This window comes from Zootoca vivipara, chromosome 15 (genome assembly GCF_965207765.1).
Source record: "Zootoca vivipara chromosome 15, rZooViv2.hap1.1, whole genome shotgun sequence".
Taxonomy (NCBI): domain Eukaryota; kingdom Metazoa; phylum Chordata; class Lepidosauria; order Squamata; family Lacertidae; genus Zootoca; species Zootoca vivipara.
This window is the reverse complement of record NC_142598.1, coordinates 35620813-35641337: the sequence shown is the minus strand read 5'-3', so window position 1 is coordinate 35641337 and position 20525 is coordinate 35620813. Positions and strand designations below refer to the sequence as shown.

At 49.6% G+C, this 20525-nt stretch overlaps 1 protein-coding gene across 1 annotated transcript; it reads right to left on the bottom strand.

Annotated features, from left to right (window-relative positions):
- Nucleotides 1-18672: 18672 nt before the first annotated feature.
- Nucleotides 18673-20248, bottom strand: LOC148683444 (uncharacterized). Its single transcript, XM_088658592.1, has one exon. It carries the CDS (start codon nucleotides 20229-20231, stop codon nucleotides 19455-19457), a length of 777 nt encoding a protein of 258 aa, XP_088514718.1. The 5' UTR covers nucleotides 20232-20248; the 3' UTR covers nucleotides 18673-19454.
- Nucleotides 20249-20525: the final 277 nt, after the last annotated feature.

Here is a 20525-nt window from a genome sequence, read left to right as displayed (position 1 = left end):
ACAAAGCCGCTTCTGGCAAACCAGAGCAGCACACGGAAATGCCATTTACCTTCCTGCTGTAGTAGTAGCTATTTATCTACTTGCACTTTGACGTGCTTTCGAACTGCTAGGTTGGCAGGAGCTGGGACTGAGCAACGGGAGCTCACCCCGTCACGGGGATTCGAACCGCCAACCTTCTGATCGGCAAGCCCTAGGCTCTGTGGTTTAACCCACAGCTCCACCCGCGTCCCATTTCCCACCCTCCCCCTACATTTCCCAAAAAATATTGGCAGTGTATAGGTTTCATGGCATAAGATGCCTTTTAATTGTTCCATGAGCCAAGTGCTCTCTTTGCAAACATGTTTTCAAATACCGGTAATACGTTTTCAATGTGTGCAGGTAAATTAGAATCAGCACCATATCATATACAGTGGTACCTCTACTTACGAATAACTCTACTTACGAATGTTTCTAATTACGAATGGAGCTCTGTCCGCCATCTTGGATGTGGTTTAGATAGGATTTTTTCTACTTACGAATTTTTCCTCCCAATGCATTCCTATGGGATTCGACTTACAAATTTTTTCTACTTACAAATGTGTGTTTGGAACGCATTAAATTCGTAAGTAGAGGTACCACTGTACAGTAATAATATAAGAAGCCTTACTTCAAGTGCCATTTCTATACTTCAAATTATGGCCGTCCATTTCCTCTCATCTAGTGGCTTCCCTAAAACCAGTGCTTTCCCCCAAGAAAATTAGGTGCCGGAACTCACCATGAAGTTGTTACAGTAAGTCGCCAGGTGACTCGTGGTGGCCCTGAACAGATGCCAGTTTGACAACAGCCATGTTCACCACCCTTGGAGATACTAAAAACTATGCCAAGTGGTCTCCCTAGTTGTTTTGCCCCTGTTTCTGGCGCAGGTCAAATAAATGCACCCCTGCTCCCCTCATTCTCTCAGATTCAGGCAGATGACTAGGGCAGATCAGAAGCTTCAAGCCTGCCGCTGTTACATGGGAGACAGATTGAAGAAAAGAAAATATGAATACAGGCTGAAATATACTCGGAGTCAAGAGTGAATTTCATGCTCTTTATTCAGCTCATAGTCATCAAGGAGGAGAAGAGAAGACGAATGGCTCTTTTCCCAAAACCATCTGCTTATATACATTATTTACACAATGGGCCTTGCGTGATTGGCTACTTCAGGGCTACACCTGTGGGCCAATTATATTGTGGATTGACTTTTGCCTGCAGCCTGATTGGCTGCTCCTACAGGCCAATCAGGTAGCAGATTCACTTCTGCCAGCCGCCTGATTGGCTGCTCCAGCAGGCCAATCAGGTTGCGGATTCACTTCCACCTGGAGTTGGATTGGGTAGCTCCCGCTGATTCTGAATCCTATTGTTCTAGGATTCAGCTCAGTACATAACACCCCTCCCCTCTAAGTTCCAGTCCTGCCCGGGAAGTTGCATTCGTAGTCCCCAAGGTCTGCTGGCCGCCTCCGTGTGCGTTGTGGCCTGGGGTGTTCCTTGGTCGGGGGTTCTGGTTCTGGCTCGTGTTCCGAGGCTGCTGGCTGTGCCGGGGCTGTCTGGTCTGGCGCCACTGAACCACTAGGTTGTAGCTCTGGTTCCGGTGTCCTTCCAGCCTCGGGGCGCCCCTCTGTGCCTACTGCTTCTGCTTCTTCTGCCCACCCCTCTCGCTCTACAGGCCTCACTGCCCTGCTGTCCCCTTGGGACCCCTCTGTCCCGCTCTCCTCCCGGGTTCCTCCTGGGAATCGTCGCCGTATCTGGTCGCAGTGGCGGCGCCAACATTGCCCCCCTTCCGTTAGTACCTCGTACGACACGGGACCGGTCACCTTGGTGACTGTGGCGGGTACCCATGCTGGGGCTGCCCCAAAATTCTTTGCATACACTGGGTCCTGGGCCACAAATGTCCGGGGGTTCCTGCCTTTCCCCACCACTACCTCATCCTGAGCTCTGTCGGGGTGAAGTCGGTCCAGTCTAGTTGCAAGGCGCCGGCCCATTAGTAATTCAGCTGGGCTCCGGCCCGTCGTTGTGCTTGGGGTGCTGTGCTGTGCTAGAAGAAATGCGGCAAGGCGGTATTCCCAGTCCCCTTGTGTCATGCGGCGGAGGCTGTCCTTGGTGGTCCGCACCATGCGCTCCGCTTGGCCATTGGTGGCAGGGTGGAATGGTGCTGAGCGGATGTGGCGGATGGCGTTCTGCGCTGTGAAGGTCTGGAACTCCTCTGACGTGAATGCGGTTCCATTGTCCGAGACGAGGGTGTCAGGGAGCCCGTGTGTCGCAAACAGCTTACGTAGTACCCGGATGGCTGCCGCCGTAGAAGTGGATGGTACCAGTGCGACCTCCAGCCATTTGGTGTAGGAATCCACCACTATGAAGAATGTTTTTCCCTGGAAGGGGCCAGCGAAGTCCACGTGCAAGCGTGACCATGGATGTCGGGCGGACTCCCAGGGCTGGACTGGGGCCCTTGGGGGATCCGGGTGGGATTCTTGGCAGGTCTGGCAGTGTTGGACCCAGGCCTCTATCTCTCTGTCAATCCCCGGCCACCACACATAACTCCTGGCAAGGGCCTTCATCCTCACTACCCCTGGGTGTGTCTCGTGTAGGGCTGTGAGGACCCTTTTGCGGAGGGGCTGGGGAACAACAACCCTGCTTCCCCATAACAGGCACCCCTTGTGGGCCGACAGTTCATGTTTGCGGTTTGTGTAGCCAGCGAATTCTGGCCCGGGGCTGCTGCTGGGCCATCCTCGCCACACCCAGTCCAGGACCCGGGAGATGACCCTATCTTTTGTGGAATGGTGCGCAACTTCTTGTGCCTGAATGGGTCGGTCGGGAAGCAGCTCCAGGGTCATAACCTCTTGCGCAGGCGCTGGGTCGGGGCCTGTTTCTGGTAGTGGTAGCCTGCTGAGGGCGTCTGCGTGGCCCATCGCCTTCCCAGGGCGGTGGATTAGTGCATACTGGTAGCCGGCAAGGAAAATTGACCACCTGAGGACAAGTGGAGACAACACTTGGGGGGTCTGCTTCTCAGGGGCAAACAGGCCAAGCAACGGCTTGTGGTCAGTCACTATGGTAAAGGGCCGCCCGTACAAGAAATCATGGAATTTTTTTACGCCCTTCACGATTGCCAGACCCTCCTTGTCAATCTGTGAGTAGTTTCGTTCGGCTGCAGCAAGCGTCTGGGAGAAGTATGCCACCGGCACCTCTCTTCCATCCGGGAGTTGGTGTCCCAGGACAGCGCCGATGCCATAGGGAGAGGCGTCGCATGCCAGCACCACTGGCAGCCTCTCGTCGAAGTGTGCTAAGACCGAGTTCGAGACGAGCAAGTCCTTGACTGCCTGGAATGCGGCCCTTTGTCGCTGGCCCCACACCCAAGGGGCCCTTTTATCTAGGAGTCTGTGTAGGGGCTCCGCTACCGCTGCCTTATGGGGAAGGAAGGCATGGTAAAAGTTCAATAGTCCCAAGAATGACTGAAGTTCGGGCTTGCTCTTGGGCGCTGGGGCCTCACAAATGGCCCGTACCTTGTCACCGGTTGGATGGACCCCTTCTGCGTCCACCTTAAATCCCAGAAAGTCCACCTGCGGCACTCCCAGTAAACACTTTTCCCGCTTCACCTTGAGGCCCGCCGTCTGGAAACGGTGCAGGACGGAGCGGAGGCGGTCCTCAAATTCCTCTGGTGTGGGCCCGGCGATCAGTACATCATCGAAGAAGGGGGTGACACCAGGAATCCCTTTAAGGAGAGAGTCCATTAGATTCTGGAATATGCCTGGTGCCACGCTAACGCCAAATTGCAGCCGCTTTACTCTGAATGCCCCTCTGTGCGTCACAATCGTCTGAGCCTCTGCTGTGGCTTCGTCCACAGGCAACTGTTGATACGCTTGGGCCAAGTCCAGTTTGCCAAAGATTTTTGACCCAGCCAGGGTGGCGAGGACATGGCTGACCACTGGCACTGGGTATGCATGGGCCGTGAGAGCCTTGTTTATGGTGCATTTGTAGTCTGCACAGATGCGGACCGAACCGTTAGGCTTGACGGGTGTGACAATTGGAGTTTCCCAGGGGGCGTTGGGCACCGGCTCCAGCACTCCTTGCTCCACGAGCCGGTCCAATTCCTCGTCTATGCGGGGTTTCAGGGCAAACGGGACCCGGCGGGCCTTGTGCCTGATGGGTCGTACAGCGGGGTCTAGCTGTAGGGCAATGGGGGGTCCTGTATATCGTCCCAATGCCCCATCGAAAACCCCTGGAAACTCTTTGCATATGGCGTCCACGTCCACTTGTAAGCTAGTGCGGTTCACCCCGGTAACGGCTAGCCCCAGAGGTCCAAACCATGCCAGTCCCAGTAAGCTAACGTAGGGGCCCTTAACTACCAGCAAGTCCAATTGTTGCTTTCGCCCTCGATATTGCACCCTGAAGGTCCCCACCCCCATAGTAGGGACCTTACGTTTCTGGAAGTCCCGGAGGGTGAATGGGGCCGGCCTTAGTTTGGGACCCCCATTAGGGCACAGTTCCCTTAATGTTCGGGCCGAGATTATGGATAGAGTTGAACCCGTGTCCAGCTCCATGCGGCATGGGGCTCCCTCTATCTGTACCTCTATATAAATTTTCTCTGTGCTGGGATGGGGCAACTGGAATACCTGGTAGTCCGTGATCTCCGTCGAGTTGCCTTGGTGCATGGTGCCGTGTGACCTGGGGCTCCTGGGTCGGTCATCTGATGCTTGTCGACGGGTGAGTCGAGCCCGACACACCCGGGCGATGTGTCCCAATTTTCTGCACTGCCTGCACTCTGCGTTGCGGAAACGACAGGTCCTCCTCTCGTGGTTCTCCCCGCAGCTTGCACAGTTCCCTCCTTCTCGTCGAGGCTGCTGTGGTGTGTGTGCTGCTTGAGTGCGCCGCTGTACTCGGTGTACTTCCTCCCTGTCAGATTCGGATTCGTCGGTGAGGTCTTCGTGGTAGACCCTCGGTTGGGATGGCGGGGCCGGTCGTGCCTCTTGCGTTGACCTCTCGGCGGCTTCGGTTGCCAGGGCTTCCTCCAGAGCAATCTGGAACGTGAGGTCTTTTTTGGCGTAGAGGCATCGTTGCAACATCTCGTCCCTCAGGCCACCGACGAGGCGGTCACGAAGCATGTTCTCCAATTCTGAGAAGTTGCATAACCGGGCGGCTTGGCGGAGGGAGGTCACAAACCCAGTTATGGTTTCCCCCGGGGCTTGCCGTTTTGCGTAGAAGGCATTTCGGCAAGCTACCACCGAGGGCTGTGGTGAGAAGTGCTCCTTCAGCCGTTCCATTATTGTTTTGTAAGAGACGGTAGCGACATCTCTAGGTGCAAGGAGAGCCCGGGCGATTTCAAACGTCTCCTCTCCACAGACGCTGAAGAATGTCGCCCTCTTCATGGCATCGTTGGTGACTTCTTTCGCTTGCAGGAGGAAGTTGAAACGGGCGGCGTACCCTTCCCAGTCTCCTGATGCTGGTTTGAATGGCGAGAAGCTGCTGTCGGTTGCCATTCTGGGTTCCTTGGGTCCTGGAGCTGAAGCCTGGATGCACGGTGCGATGCAGCGGTGCAGCAGGTGGCGGTGCTGCGGTGCAGTGCGTGGTGGCGGTCAGCTCAGCAGGATCCCACCTTCGTCGCCAGTGAAATATACTCGGAGTCAAGAGTGAATTTCATGCTCTTTATTCAGCTCATAGTCATCAAGGAGGAGAAGAGAAGACGAATGGCTCTTTTCCCAAAACCATCTGCTTATATACATTATTTACACAATGGGCCTTGCGTGATTGGCTACTTCAGGGCTACACCTGTGGGCCAATTATATTGTGGATTGACTTTTGCCTGCAGCCTGATTGGCTGCTCCTACAGGCCAATCAGGTAGCAGATTCACTTCTGCCAGCCGCCTGATTGGCTGCTCCAGCAGGCCAATCAGGTTGCGGATTCACTTCCACCTGGAGTTGGATTGGGTAGCTCCCGCTGATTCTGAATCCTATTGTTCTAGGATTCAGCTCAGTACATAACACAGGCCCTGCCCTGTAGCTTGACCAATCGCAGCCAGGTAGAGTCAAGAAACAGGGTGGGGGACACTGGCCTACAATGGCACCCACCCACCTGAGAGGTGCCGGAACTGTGCTCCGGCTGAAAAAAAGCATTGCCTATCACCTAGTGAAGGAAATTAGCGGGATTACAAAGTTACATGGGATTTCGGTGGTCGGTGATTTGAATGTGTGCGTCCTTCTCTTTATAGAATAAGTACTTGCCACCTGGGAGCAGAAACTTCCCCAATCTTCCCGCTGCTTTGTCACGTCAGGTGCCATGACGTGAAAGAGGTGTGAGTGAACTTTCAATGCCCTAAAGAAGAGAATGTCCAAAATCATGGCAGGCTCTGCAGTGGGGCGGTAGTCAAAATGAACAAACGTCTCATGATTGGCTGGTCATGGTGTCAATCTGGGCTCCCAAGGGTGGGGATTGGCCGAGGTCCAATAGTGGGTTTGTCCCTCCCTCGGCATCTGAGACCAGTTCTGTCTGTTAAACTGGGGGATTCAAAGAGAGCTTCCTCTTTGTCCAAAGAACGCTCAGATGTGGATGTTCTAACATCCGTTGATTTCTTGCTTTCCTACGTTTCTTTGTTCTGAGAGAGAGCGAGAACGCATATATGTGTATCTCTGCCTTTGGAAATGGGGATGAATCAAAGACCCATTTCTGCAACCTGGTAAGATGAAGATGCTTTTGAACAAACAACCTCATGGGCCAGGTAGTGTAGGAAGCTTGTATGGTTAAACTGGTATCTTTAAAAAAAAGTATCAAATTTCCTTAAAGAAATATAAATTATTTTTTAAATTGTCTTCTATGCCATGAATTCATTCCCTCTCAGGCTGCCCATGACCACTTTAGCAAATATGCTACTGATTGGACAATGAATGAAACTAAGGGCCATTTTTCGTTCTTTTATAAAGACACATATATCTAAATGTGCGTTTTATTCAGAAAACTGCTGTGTGCTGAGGTTCAAGCCTTGCAGCCAATCTGACATTTTAATTCCCAAAGGACATTACAGAAATATCATTTTGCAGATGGTGGGCCAGGGATGAGGCTTGCCTGACTTCTGGCAGAACCAAGTCCCATAAGTGGATAGACCTATATATTTTTATTTTATGATATGCCAGCCATGCTGGGCAGCTTCCAACACATAAACAGTAAAAGCATAATAAAATGTCAAGAATTAAAAACTTCCCTATACAGGGCTGCCTTCAGATGTCTTCTAAAAAACGTGTAGTTATTTATCTCTTTCCGTAGTTATTTATCCCCTTGGCATCTGAAGAGAGGGTGTGTCACAGAGAGGGTGCCACTACTGAGAAGGCCCTCTGCCTGGTTCCCTGTAACTTCACTTCTCGCAGTGAGGGAACCGCCAGAAGGCCCTCGGTGCTGGACCTCAATGTCCCGGCTGAACGATGGGGGTGGAGATGCTCCTTCAGGTATACAGGGTCAATGCCATTTAGGGCTTTAAAGGTCAGCACCAACACTTTGAATTGTGCTCGGAAACATACTGGGAGCCTGTGTAGATCCTTTAGGGCCAGTGTTATATGGTCCCGGCATTCAGTGCTTAGTTAAGTCCCTTCTGGTGTTGTGCCCATCCCAGCTGCATAGCTCTGCCCCAGCTCCTGCAGTCCAAAAGCACACCAGTGCAAGTAGATAAATAGGTACCACTGCGGTGGGAAGGTAAATGGCATTTCCGTGTGCTCTGGTTTTCGTCACGGTGTCCCGTCGCTTCAGAAGCGGTCTAGTCCTGCTGGCCACATGACCCAGAAAGCTGTCTGCGGACAAACGCCGGCTCCCTCGGCCTGAAAGCGAGATGAGCGCCGCAACCTCATAGTCGCCTGTGACTGGACCTAACTGTCCAGGGGTCCTTTACCTTTTGTTACTGACATTCAGTGCACAACTCCCCTGCTAGGGTATCGTCAGAAGGAAAGTATATTCACGGCAGCCTACAAACGGCTGCTGCTTAGCTAACTGCAGTGTCTCCTGGCAAATGGCTTCCAGGTCTGGTGGAGTTTTGCACTGGAAAACTACTGTGCTCTTTCCAACCAGCCCATTCATGCAGGCGGGCGGGGGGAGGAGGAAAACAAGCCGCGTTCTGCAAGGATCCCACAGTGACTTCTGTTGTGCTCCAGGCCTTGGGGGGTGGGGATGTCTGTCAGCTTCATAATCAGATTGTTTGTCCTGTGGCCTGCTTTTCCACAAATGCATAGGTGGTGCAGAATGTCAAGCCTGGTCAGGGTCATGAGAGGACACCCCTTATCTGTACCCCAGCTGCGTCGGCACTGGCTTCCTATATAGTCTTCCGAGAGGAATTCGAGTGGCTGGATTTCACAGGCTCTTTCGAGGGATGAGTAATGGCATCTCCAGCTGCATCTCTGCTGTCAGTTCCTTGTCGCTCTTGCAGCGGCCATGGGGGAAACCTTCCCTCCCCCTGGAAGTCTGCTACCGAGCACCGGGCCTAGCAAACGGAAAAGAAGCAGCGATGCTTCTCACACGGGAAGATACTGTAAATGGCTCCTGGCTCTTTCTCCCTCTGTGTCTTCCTTTTCCATTAAGTGGGACTGTAAAAGGATGAAATATGGCTGCTCAGAGGAACCATGCGATCCTCAGACTAAACACAGCGGTCTGTCTCTCTTAATGGATTTGCCGGCTTTGTTTAAAGAACTTGAAAGCTCATTTGTTGCTGCAACCTAACCCCTCCACTTCTCATTTCCCTTTCTAAGTTTGGCAGAGGGAACCAGGTCCTCAAGTCTCTCCTCGACGCTGGAGAGAGCAACCCAGAGCTCTGCCACGGGGAGGTTGTGGTTCAAGGAAGGAATTAGGGGCGCCAGCTCCTGGGGGCTGAGCCCTTTTGCCCCCCAATATTTTGGGGGTAGAGACCAGGGCCCCCCAATGTCCCAAAAGTGCAGAGGCAATGCGCAGAGCAGAGCGCAGAGTGGATCCAGTGGCCAGGTCCTCTCCTCCTGCAACGGAAGGGAAGGAGGGCAGAAGCAGACTCCCGCTGGTGGCAGCTCCAAGAGGAGGAGAGGGAGGAGCCGCCAGCCATTGAAGTTGTGCAACCATTGTGTTTAGCTCCGCCCTGGCTCCTCCTGCCATCTTGACATCACTCACATGACATTGGCCCCTTCCAGTTGCCCTTGGAAGCTGGTACCTCTGAAAGGAACTCAATGTAAGCTGCCCGTTTCTCTCCAATTTCCAGTAGGCTGTTGTTAGTCTTACCAGTTTCTGTAATGACCCTAAATCAGGCATAGGCAACCTTGGCTCTCCAGATGCTTTGGAACTACAACTCCCATGATCCTTAGCTATCAGGGCCAGTGGTCAGGGATCATGGGAGTTGTAGTTCCAAAACATCTGGAGAGCCAAGGTTGCCTATGCCTGCCCTAAATGTTGTTGCAAGGATATAATAAAGCTAACGTACCCGTATACAATTTCCATGACAGCAGGCTATAAATTTAAAGAAATATTTGAGGGGCCTCACAAGGACCAGGTGCAATGAATAGGATGGTCTTCTGCAGGATCATGAGACAGAACAGACCCTAGTTTGCAGGATGAAGCAACAGAAGGCAGGCCTATTCTCAGCTGGAAAAGGAGTACCTTAGCTCCAACCCACAGTAACTGGAAGCAATGTTTAACTCTGTCATTATTCATTACTATACCAAGGCAGATGGTTTTAAAAAAATTAGACCTCACTGATGTTGCTTGTGCATTTTGGAGTCCTACCTATTCACAGGACAAAATTAGAGGTGGTCTCTTTTAGGGCTGGGTGATATATCAACATATTGTCCAAAATCGGTTTGAACTCCATATTGTGATCTTTGTTTCGTAATTTTTGACCTGCCAATATATCGTGTGAATCATGATGTGTGTGCGTTTGTGCTATGCAGAAATCATGATGCGGAAAAAATCGTGAAGCCGGCCAGTGCCTCTACGTGGTTCCATCCTTATTTCAGAAATTATGATATATCAGTCTATTGCAATGTTTCGCTGGTGATATATCACATTGTTGAAAACCAGTTATCACCCAGCTCTACGGTTCGCCTCTACATAATTCCATCCTTATTTCAGACATGGCATTTGGGTAGATCGTGATGTTTAGTTGGTGATATATGGCGATGTTGAAAACCAGATCTTGCCTGGCCCTAGTCTCTTTAAAGGAGGAGGAGGAATTTGCACTTTAAGCAGAGTGGGTGGGTTTCTTCCCACCCACCCCCACCCCAGGACCTTTTCTGACACAAGCCTTGGCCAACTCTACCTCCAAAGCAGATTGGAGATCCAGTGTTAGCACAAGGAAACAAGGATCCAAAGGGCCAGAGGCAGATGGCAGGGTCCAAGGCAGTCCTTCCATACCAAGTTGGCAAGGTCAAGAAAGCAGATCCATCTTTGTAGCTCCTTATTGGGACTTTTTGCTCAGCTGGAGCAGCTTATAAGACCTTGTGTGTCTAATTGGCTTGTGGAAGCAGAAGACTGTACTTGATTGGCTAACTTGATTGATTAATATAGGAAATTTATCCTATACCCATTGAATGCTTTTGCATCACTCTGGGCGATTTAAGAACAACTGAAAACAAAATAAAACAGTCTAAGAGATTCTTGTACCATGGAAGGAGTGGCTTCTATTACAATTGGAGGAAATGTGCACTGACAAAATAATTCTGGAAATCAATCAAGACTCAAATGTCATATTGGGGTGTATTGTACCATTCAACCCAGTGTGTCCCCCCCCCCCCCGTTAAACTAGGTGAGATTTCATAATTTCTGGACTCGCTGAGTTTCAGTAGAAGACATGTGGCATTTAAATGTCTCTTCATTTCTGCATAGCCGCTTAAAATAATATTTGAGTAGGCTGAAAGCCTAGGGAGAAATGAGTAGATTAGGCTGTTAGTCTTCACTGAAGCTTGGTATTTGTCTATTTTGTTTGCCAACAGGTATTCTGATATTGCTTATTCAGTTAAAAGAGATTTTCTTTTGTGCATTGAACCCTACTCCCTCCTTCCACCTCCAGTAACACACACACACACACACAAGATGATAGATAGAACGCCTACTTTTGGGACGTGCTTGAGGGGATTCCTTCCAGATACCTTGAGACGGATCTGACCAATAATCCCGCTTCTCTAGAATCATGAGAAATTGGTTGGTTCAAAAGGATAGTTATCTCTCTTCAGGCTTCTATTTCACTTGGGTGACCTGATGCACTGTAGATTACCTGCTTCTGAAAAGCTCCGGCAGACTGTAAATAAGATTTTTGGCGAGGGCTCTCGGGCATCTCAGCTTTCACAGAACACAGGCCCCCTTTCGAGAAATATCTGCCCTTCGAGTGACTGCAGTTTGGCCTCGTTTGGTTATGGGGTTAAAAGAAAAGAAAAGAAAAGAACCATATGTTCACTTCTCCGGAGTGAGTGGTAAAGATATTCCAGAGGCAGCTGTTACAGGCATAGTTCTTTGGGGAAGGAAAAGAATAATATTGGCGACAGATGATCTTTTTTCTCAAAGAAGTGCACTACATTTATAAATATAGAAATTGAGCATGAGGAAGCAGGCAAGCGCTGATAATCTGTAAAGTAGCATTAATGCCTCCCAGACCAAATGTCCCACTTTTCCTTAGGATGTCCCTGTTTTCATCAGAGAAAGAAAGAACCATAAAATTGTAGAGTTCGAAGGGACCCCAAGAGTTATCTAGTCCCACCCCCTGCAATGCAGGAATCTCAGCTAAAGCATGTTGGAGAGTACGGTAGGATATCCCTATTTTCATTGGAGAAATGTTGGAGCCTATGGAGTTATGCAAGGGACGCGGGTGGCGCTGTGGTCTAAACCACTGAGCCTAGGGCTTGCCAATCAGAAGGTCGGCGGTTCGAATCCCTGCGACGGGGTGAGCTCCTGTTGTCCGGTCCCTGTTCCTGCCAACCTAGCAGTTTGAAAGCATGTCAAAGTGCACGTAGATAAATAGGTACTGCTACAGCGGGAAGGTAAACGCCGTTTCCATGTGCTGCTCTGGTTCGCCAGAAACGGCTTTGTCGTGCTGGCTACGTGACCCGGAAGCTGTATGCTGGCTCCCCCGGCCAATAAAGTGAGATGAGCACTGCAACCCCAGAGTCATCCGCGACTGGACCTAATGGTCAGGGGTCCCTTTCCCTTTACCTATGGAGTTATGCAAGCCAAGGAGATAAGTAACTACACAACCTTTCGAAGACATCTGAAGGCAGCCCTGTATAGGGAAGTTTTAAAATGTCTGATGTTTTATTATATATTTTTTATATGTTGGAAGCCTCCCAGAGTGACTGGGGCAACCCAGTCATGTGGGTGGGGTATTAATAATAATAAAAATAATAGAATAGGATGTCCCTATTTTCATCAGAGAAATGTTGGAGGGTATAATCTTGTATTATATATATACCATGTTAAAAGTATCTGTAGAGCACAAAGAATATTGGAAACTGTTGTTTGTTCAGGGTGCTGGGAATTTTAGCTCTTTGAAGGGTAAGATACAGTTCCCAGGATTATTATTTGGGGGGGGGCTGGGAGTTCTTTAAATGTATGGTGTGTATAGAGGTCCATTGAGCATCCGAACTGGGCCTAAGTAAGTTCTTTTCACCCCCCCAAAGCCATTGGTTTTCTTTATGTACGGCCATGCTTGTGACCAAAACTTTCAGCATTCAGCACCAGGTCTGTTTGCAATTTCAACATTTCCCTTTATTCTGTAGAAGAAGCCAAAATGGCAGGCTTTGAGGCAGAGGTGGAGAGAACAATGGAGGGAGGAGGAGGAAGTTGGGAAGAAACACAGAAAAATACAAGAAGCTAGAAGAATAAATACATTTAAGATCTCTCTGCCCAAAGAAGCGAAAAGTTTTCCATACACATTTTCCTGAAGTAACGTAGGATCTGGCTTTGCAGCCTTACAGCTGGCCTGTATTTAAACGATTAAGGAAAAAGCCGCTGATTAACCTCTCTTGGCTCAGAAGCTGACATACAAGCGTATTTGTTACTTGTTTGAAAATGATCTAAAGTCCTGGCTCCATGCAGAAGAAGCGCTACGGGGCGTGAGGCTAAGCCGGGGTCATGTGGAGTTACTGTTCCTCTTAGGACCGTAAGCAAAAACTGTGGCTGAGCATTCATCAGTGGAGAACGCTACTTGAGAGAGGTAGTCCAGGGGGAACCAGCCAATCTCTTAATGGGGTTGTGAGGGAAAGGAAAGGAGATATATATATATATGGAGATATTGATTTGCTAAAAGCAAGAGATACCCAGGTCCCTCCTTTGAATGTATAAAAAACACCTATATTTCCAGACCCCCCAAAGATCCCTGTTTTCCAGAGACAGTCTCGGATTTACAGAAGCCATCCCAGTTTCTGATTTGATCCCAGAATGTCCTGCTTATCCTTAGGACATCCCTATTTTCATTGGAGAAACGTTGGAGGTTATGAAGTTATGCAACTCATGAGCCAAGGAGATACAGCCTTTAGAATACATCCCCTGCAAAATAGAATTTTTGGATGTTTAATGTTTTATGGTGTTTTTGTATCTGTTGGAAGCCACACAACAACAACAACAACAACAACAACAACAACAACAACAACAACTGTTGTTGTTGTTTTAGGACACCCCTATATTCACAACACGGGTGGCGTTGTGATCTAAACCACAGAGCCTAGGGCTTGCCGATCAGAAGGTTGGCTGTTTGAATCCCCGTGACGGGGTGAGCTCCCGTTGCTCGGTCCCAGCTCCTGCCAACCTAGCAGTTTGAAAGCATGTCAAAGTGCAAGTAGATAAATAGGTACCGCTCCAGCGGGAAGGTAAACGGCATTTCCGTTTGCTGCTCTCATTCGCCAGAATTAGCTTAGTCATGCTGGCCACATGACCCGGAAGCTGTACGCCATCTCCCCTGGCCAATAAAGCGAGATGAGCACCGCAACCCCAGTATTGTCCACGACTGGACCTAACGGTCAGGGGTCCCTTTACCTATATTCACTTTATTATTATTTAAGATGCCCCTCTTCCCCCCCCCCCTCAGTGGGAGAAGGATTCCGGTCCCTATACAGTGGTACCTTGGTTGTCGAATGGCTTGGCTCCCGAACAAATCGGCTCTCCAACACCACAAACCCGGAAGTGAGTGTTCCAGTTTGCGAACGTTTTTCGGAAGCCAAATGTCCGATGCAGCTTCCGCTTGAGTGCAGGAAGCTCCTGCAGCTGATCGGAAGCCGTGCCTTGGTTTTCGAACTGTTTCGGGACTTGAACGGCCTCCCAGAACAGATTAAGTTAGACAACCAAGGTACCACTGCATCGTTCTCCCTGTGGCTGGAAATCAGATGAGAGGCACTCCAGTTTTTGAACGGCAAACAGCCGAAAGGGAGAGAATTGGACACCGTCTTGTCCCTGCGGCTGTGTCAGTCAAATTTGCAGCTTCCTTGCAAATTCAGGGGTGGAAGGGAAGCTGTGAAGAGGCCGATAATGTAGCTGCTTGTAGTCCCTCTAGCTCGGCTCCTAGTTCCTGTTATAGTTATAGTTCATTTTATTGTTATTTCCTCAGGAGGTTATTTTTTTAAAAAAAAAAAAATACCCCCTGGCCTAAAAAGGTGATGATGCACATGGAGCCAAATGATTTGCTGCCTGTCTGAAATGCAGCAGCTGTCCGAAGCTGGTCGACTCATCCTTCTCCAGCAGGTGCAGTTGCAGCTGGTAGAAATGGCAAGATATTCTTGGGTAAGGACGCTCTGACACATTGGAATGGGCTGTTCTTTCTTCCTCTGTGGGATATGCAGTGATCCAAGGGTCCATGCCTATTGATCAATTCTGTTCAAAATGATGTAGCACCAGGGAGGACCCGATTTCGCCCTGTCAAAGGCACCTTGGAAACAATTGGAAAGGACCTTTCGCAAATGAGCTAGCAGGGCTTTTTCTTGTCTCTTTTTGTTGTTGTTGTTTACTCGTTTAGTCGTGTCCGACTCTTCGTGACCCCATGGACCATAGCACGCCAGGCACTCCTGTCTTGCACTGCCTCCCGCAGTTTGGTCAAACTCATGTTCGTAGCTTCGAGAACACTGTCCAACCATCTCGTCCTCTGTCGTCCCCTTCTCCTAGTGCCCTCAATCTTTCCCAACATCAGGGTCTTTTCCAGGGAGTCTTCTCTTCTCATGAGGTGGCCAAAGTATTGGAGTCCAGTGAGCACTCAGGGCTGATTTCCTTAAGAATGGATAGGTTTGATCTTGTCTCTTTTATATAATATAATAATAATAATAATAATAATAATAATAATAATAATAATAATTTATTATTTATACCCCGCCCAGTCCAATGCTATGCATGTTTATTTGGAGGAGGAGGAGGAGGAGGAGGAGGAGGAGGAGGAGGAGGAGGAGGAGAAGAAGAAGAAGAAGAAGAAGAAGAGGAGGAGGAGGAGGAGGAGTTTGGATTTGATATCCCGCTTTATCACTACCCGAAGGAGTCTCAAAGCGGCTAACAATCTCCTTTCCCTTCCTCCCCCACAACAAACACTCTGTGAGGTGAGTGGGGCTGAGAGACTTCAGAGAAGTGTGACTAGCCCAAGGTCACCCAGCAGCTGCATGTGGAGGAGCGGAGACTCGAACCCAGTTCCCCAGATTACGAGTCTACCGCTCTTAACCACTACACCACACTGGCTCTCCCTCTGCGTGTACATGCTAGCAAGTAGGAATGCAGAGGGTTAAAGCCTTAAATGCACTGTGTTTTCCACTTCCAGGAAAAGAATTCCCAGCAATTTGGAAACTTTCCAGCTCTACTATCACCTGAGTATTTCAGACATCTGTGGTAGGGACCCCCAAATCTCTTGGAAGATAATTCACTGTTTCTTGACTTTTAAAAATCATTTCCCTTCTTCGCCCAATCCCAGCCCCCAAACACAATCCCTTTCCCTTGTTATTCCCCAAAAGCCCAGCCGTAGCCATCTGTTTGGCAAATGAATGCACCTGAAAGGATATTACATAAGCACCTAGTTAGTTGCTAATCCTAGATTTTAAATTTCTTTTACAAGTGTCTTAAAATTACAAATTGTGCTTAAATAGGATTAGACCAGGAGGGGCGGGGGGTGGAATTAAGGAATACAGTTCTTTCCAAACACACTGTCATTGTATATTCATGAATGTAGCCCAAGTCATTGCATCTTTTTACTTTGATTTAAGTCCAGTTCATTCTTGGTGGATAATAATAATAATGATAATGATAATTTACTGTATATTCCTGCGTATAAGACTACTTTTTAACCCAGGAAAATCTTCTCAAAAGTCGGGGGTTGTCTTATACGCCGTGTCGTATTTCTTATACGGCAAGTATATCCCAAACTCTATATTTTAACTGGAAAAGTTGGGGGGTCATCTTATAAGCCGGAATATACGGTATACCCCACCCATCTGGCTGGGTTTCCTCAGCCACTCTGGGCGGCTTCCAACAGAATATTAAAATAATTATCAAATATTAAAAGCTTCCCTAAACAGGGCTGCCTTGAGATGTCTTCTAAAACTCTGGATGAGTTACCCCAAGAGATGGGAGTGCAACCCTGAATCTCTCCTCGTTGGTGTTGCATACCATCAACCATGGTATCCTTCTGGACCATCTCACGGGAGCATAAGAAGACACTTTGACAGATTTTGTCATTCCTGGGAGCTAACCTTCCAAGTCCCGGACTGCAGAATCCAGGATCGGCAGCCGTGTGACACCGGAAGTTGCGTCGACGTAACTTCCGGTGTCGCTGTGCCCTTCTACGGGCACAAAAAATGGCCGCCGCCGGCTTCAAAAGTCGCTTCTACGCATGTCCGGAAGTGCGTCGACGCAACCTCCAGTGTCGCTCTGCCCATCTATGGGCACCAAAAATGGCCGCCGCCGACACCGGAAGTCCTGTCTACGCACTTCCGGACATGCGTAGATGCGGCTTTTGAAGCCCCTGGCGGCCATTTTGGGTGCCCATAGAAGGGCAAATCAGAAAGAAAAAAAATGACCGCCGGCAGGTGAAAATAACGGAGAAAAACGGGAGACGAAGTGATACGGGGGACCACCAGGAAAAGGTAAGTAAAAACAGGGGTTTCCCGGGAAAAACGGGGTACTTGGCAGCTATGCCTGGGAGGTAGGTCCCAGATAGTGGTTCTCCTCCAGGGCCATCGACTTATGAGGTGCTGCAGGGTTCCATATTGTCCCCGTATGCTTTTCAGTCACTCTGCTGTCCAGAGATTTGGGCAACAGTAGACTGATGGCACTCATCCCTCTATCTCCCCTTTTCGCCAGAGCCTAAGGATGCGTTGGGAACCATAAACTAATTATCTACCAGCTGCGAGGGACTGGATGTGGGAAAACATAGGAAGTGAATCAAAAGGACCGCTGGATCATCAGGTAACCAGTTCTTGTGTGGACAGGCGGAGCCCCCCCCCCAACCCCAGGTGACCCCCGAGCGGAATAATGACTCAAGACAACTTGCTATGGGATTAAAATTGGCTACAACGTTATTGAGATTCAGATGTAGGGAGACCTTGGCTCAGGCATTGGGCGTTTATCCCTCTCGCAGTCCCCAGCTGGGGATCTGGGAGACTTCAGGGTTATCCAGAATGTGTGGGGATTGGGCTGGCTCTGGGGAACATATATTCAAGCAGAGAGCCCGCCCCTCATTCGCCGCTGCTGGAGGGGAGAGCAATGGCAACCTTTTGGCATATGGCCAATGCCTCCCCTCAAGACCCCTTTAATGGGGAACCCTGCTGTCGCCGCCGCAAAGTGGGCGTGGGACACAGCTCCATGCCCCCCTCCCCAATTAGGAAGATAGACTGGGATTCCGCCCAAGGCCTGAAACCGCCAAAGTTGTGACGTTTTGCTACACGAAAGGCGAAACCTGCCAATGCAGGAAAATTCCTTTCCGGCCCTTCAACAGTGGCCCTGACGTAGCAGCGCCCGTGTACCTGTGGAAAAGAGGTTAACCTGCAAAAGAAGACTTAAATGAGGGTGTGGAGGGTGGGAGAAGCTCTGGAGCCGACTGCCGCTTCCCAGGTAAGATTCACCGTCTGTTGTGTGGGCTGTATGGTCCCTCCCCTTACCTGGCCGATCCCCTGGCAACGCCTCCCCAGGCGGGATTGGACGATTGGCTGGGGTAGGCGGAGACCCCAGGCATCCAGCCTGGGGAGGATGCAGACAGTCCGAACTACCAGGTAGCCGCTCTGGGATCCAGGGGGCTGCGCGCGACCATGCAAAAGTCGCCCCCCCCATTTAATGTGGGGAGCGGTCATTCTGGCAATAGGTGTACAGCTTGTTTTAGACGTGGTCAGAGCCACAGACTTTGGCCACAGGCTGTGGGTGCCCAGCATGCTTTTGGGGGCATCTGCCTTTGCCACAGGGCCTCTGTTGGTGCCCTCCACCTTCTGCTGATTGCGTTCTAACCTGTTTATTTACTTTCATTTGTTTTCCATGTGTCTGTCTGCAACATTTATTGTTTGCTTCTTTAACTTCTTTGAACAAAACCAGGCCCTAATTTAAAACATGCCAATAATAGGAACCCAGCCTTACTGCAAATCCCGCAGGAGGTAAACACTCGGCCCCATCACCAATAGCCTAATGTTTCATCTAGTGGAAAGCAAGAAACAAACTTCTGCCTTGGCGATAGGGCCTGGGATTTGAATCTGCCACTCTGCTCCACACCAATTCAAGGGACGATTGACTTCTCAGTTATTATTATTTTTTAATTTGTCACTATGCAAGTAATTGGTGTGCATATATATATAGATATACAACAAAGTAAGTAATCAGCTACATTAGTGAAGAAACAGCAATTTTAATGCACTATAAACATTCAACATCAGAAGGCGCAAGAGAGCAGGAATTTTAAAATGTATGATTTTCCATAGAGATTTCTTTCTTTTATTAAACCGATCAAATTTCTGACGTATTTATAGCAGGTTTTTCCCTGTGTCTAGATCCACCCTAAGTTAGCAATCAATAGTAAAGCAATAGTCATATCAAAAACCAGCAGGCCATGCGATAAAAAACTTATCACAAAGAGGAAGAGCTTCCTGCCTCCCAAATGACAGCAGGGGACAGGATTTTACGGATTTCATTCAGCAGAGTGTCCTAGTATACCCCGTGAAGAGGCTTAGGATCAAACGCAGGGCCGTCTTAAGTATATTTGGCGCCCTGGCACCGTGGTGCAATGGATCCCTCCGGCGCCCCCGCTCCGCCCCGTTTCTTAGCGCGTTGGGCGGGCGGAGCTGCGCGGCGGGTGGGCGGGTGCAGCTCCGTGGCGGGCGGGTGCAGCTGCACAGCGCCCCCTGGTGGGCGGGTGCCCTGGTGCCCTGCGGCACCCAGCCTGGCCGTAGGGCCGGCCCTGATCAAACGGCACACCAGGGCACGTTTGCTCAGAAATTATTATGCTACTTCCCTCATCCCGGCAGTTCTCTGGCCTTCACCTAGAGTCTGATATTTCCACAAGTAAAAGTGTCTTTTATTATGTATGCATGAGGACTAAACTGAAATAGATATAAATACATATGAATAGCATGGCCCCAGAAGCAAGAAGCAACAAGGCAGCTTCTAGAAAGGTTGGCTGAGACAAATTGGCAGATGCTGCTCTGTAGTGAAGACCGTCTCCAGATGCCATCCATTCTGGAGCAGAGTTGAATACAGTCTCATTTTGCAGTGCTTCTTTGAATAGCTGGTCTGGATTTTGTGCCTTCCTTAAGAAGGGCGAATGGCAGGGCGTCTGTGGTTTTGTGGATACACTTAGGAATGGGATGTCTTTTGCGGGGTCCTTAGAAGGAAGAGGCCAGTGAGGTCTTTTCAAGTTGAGTCTGGGAAGGGATTTTCCCCTAAGAGCTGGGTGAGTGAGGTGATCTCCAGAACCACAAGGTATAGGAGGACACTCTCCCGGGTGCTTTTTGGAATGCGGGGAAGCATGTTCTCCTCTAGGGTGCTTTTTGGTGGGTGAAGAATCTCCTTTTGCGTGCCTTGGGGACGAGAGGTCTTCAGGGCGCCCTTTGACCTTTATTGAGTGAAAAACAGAATGGAAAGGTGTCTTACAGCAAGGACATTCCGCCTTGGTTTCCAACAAGTCCTGTGTGCAAGAAAAGCAGAAGCTATGTAAACAAGGGTTTACATATAGCATATTGCCAAAAGTTCTCAAACAGAGAGGGCACGTGGAATATTGAGACGCATCAGGCGCCCTTATTGTCTGGTGCAAATCCTTTGTGCCAGCTTTGGGCGAAGGGCTTTTGGCCTCTGTCATCTCCTCCTTTAGTGACACTGGATCTGTAAGGGAGAAGAGGAACATTTTAGCATCTGCAGTGCTATTGAGAAGGTTCAGAACAAGGTTGGGAAACCTGTGGCCTTCTGGGATATTGCCGCGTTGCAACTCCTGTCATCTCTGGACTTTAGCAATGCTGACTGGGGCTGAGCAATTTGGCGTGTTAACCAGGCCCATCTCAGGAACCTTTACAGTGACCCATTGAACAACATCAGTATTCCCAACTGATGACCTGAAACTTAAAGATAGTGGCTTGTTGAAGGGTGAGGCAAGATT